The 692-nt window shown below is 33.7% G+C and overlaps 1 protein-coding gene across 1 annotated transcript in view; it reads left to right on the top strand.

Annotated features, from left to right (window-relative positions):
- The window catches only part of LOC119592074 (prolyl 4-hydroxylase subunit alpha-1-like), a gene marked incomplete at its 5' end in the record, with an annotated part of 27,605 nt that overhangs the window by 24,701 nt on the left and 2,212 nt on the right, over nt 1-692 (top strand). The window contains 1 exon segment of the mRNA XM_037940886.1: nt 485-650. Within this exon segment, the coding sequence (XP_037796814.1) occupies nt 485-650 (166 nt within the window).

Below are 692 nucleotides of genomic sequence, written 5' to 3'. Positions count from 1 at the left end.
TCTATAAAGGTGCATCCTTTTCTTGTAATTTTTTACTGGTTTTGTATTTCTTTTTTATGACATTTATCTGTGTATGTTACATTTTCCATGTTTCCTTCTTTCTGATTCTGGGTCTGTCCTTCAGTCTCTATTTCATCTATGTGTATGTATATTTAAAAAGTAATTCATACAATGAAAGAAAGTTACACAACTAACTATTTGTAATTATTAATGCATGTTCCCACTAATGAAATAAGTGTTTGTAATTATTTTTCATTTGTAAATTATTTGCTGGGCAGTTGGGTATCTTTAAAAATATGATAGTGGTTATTTACTGCATTGCACAAGATATTGATTTTTATATTTTAAAGCAAATATAGCAAACTGTAGAATATATTTTGGCACTTACTTAAACTTTTTTTTGCGAAAGTAAAGAATATGACATATTTACAGTAGGCAGTTGTACACTAATCATTACTTAAACACATAATTATTGTGCAAATAGATGTCCGACGTTGATGCTGGTGGCGCAACTGTTTTCCCACAACTGGAATTATCACTGTGGCCCAAGAAGGGCTCAGCAGCCTTCTGGCACAACCTGCATCCCAGTGGCGAAGGTGACACCCTCACAAGACATGCTGCTTGCCCTGTATTAGTTGGTACCAAGTGGGGTAAGTTGCTTTTATGATTTGTATTTTGAATTCCTGCACTTG

Source organism: Penaeus monodon, chromosome 29 (genome assembly GCF_015228065.2).
Source record: "Penaeus monodon isolate SGIC_2016 chromosome 29, NSTDA_Pmon_1, whole genome shotgun sequence".
Lineage (NCBI taxonomy): Eukaryota > Metazoa > Arthropoda > Malacostraca > Decapoda > Penaeidae > Penaeus > Penaeus monodon.
The sequence above is the reverse complement of the archived record's forward strand: the minus strand, read 5'-3'. Positions and strand labels throughout refer to the sequence as shown.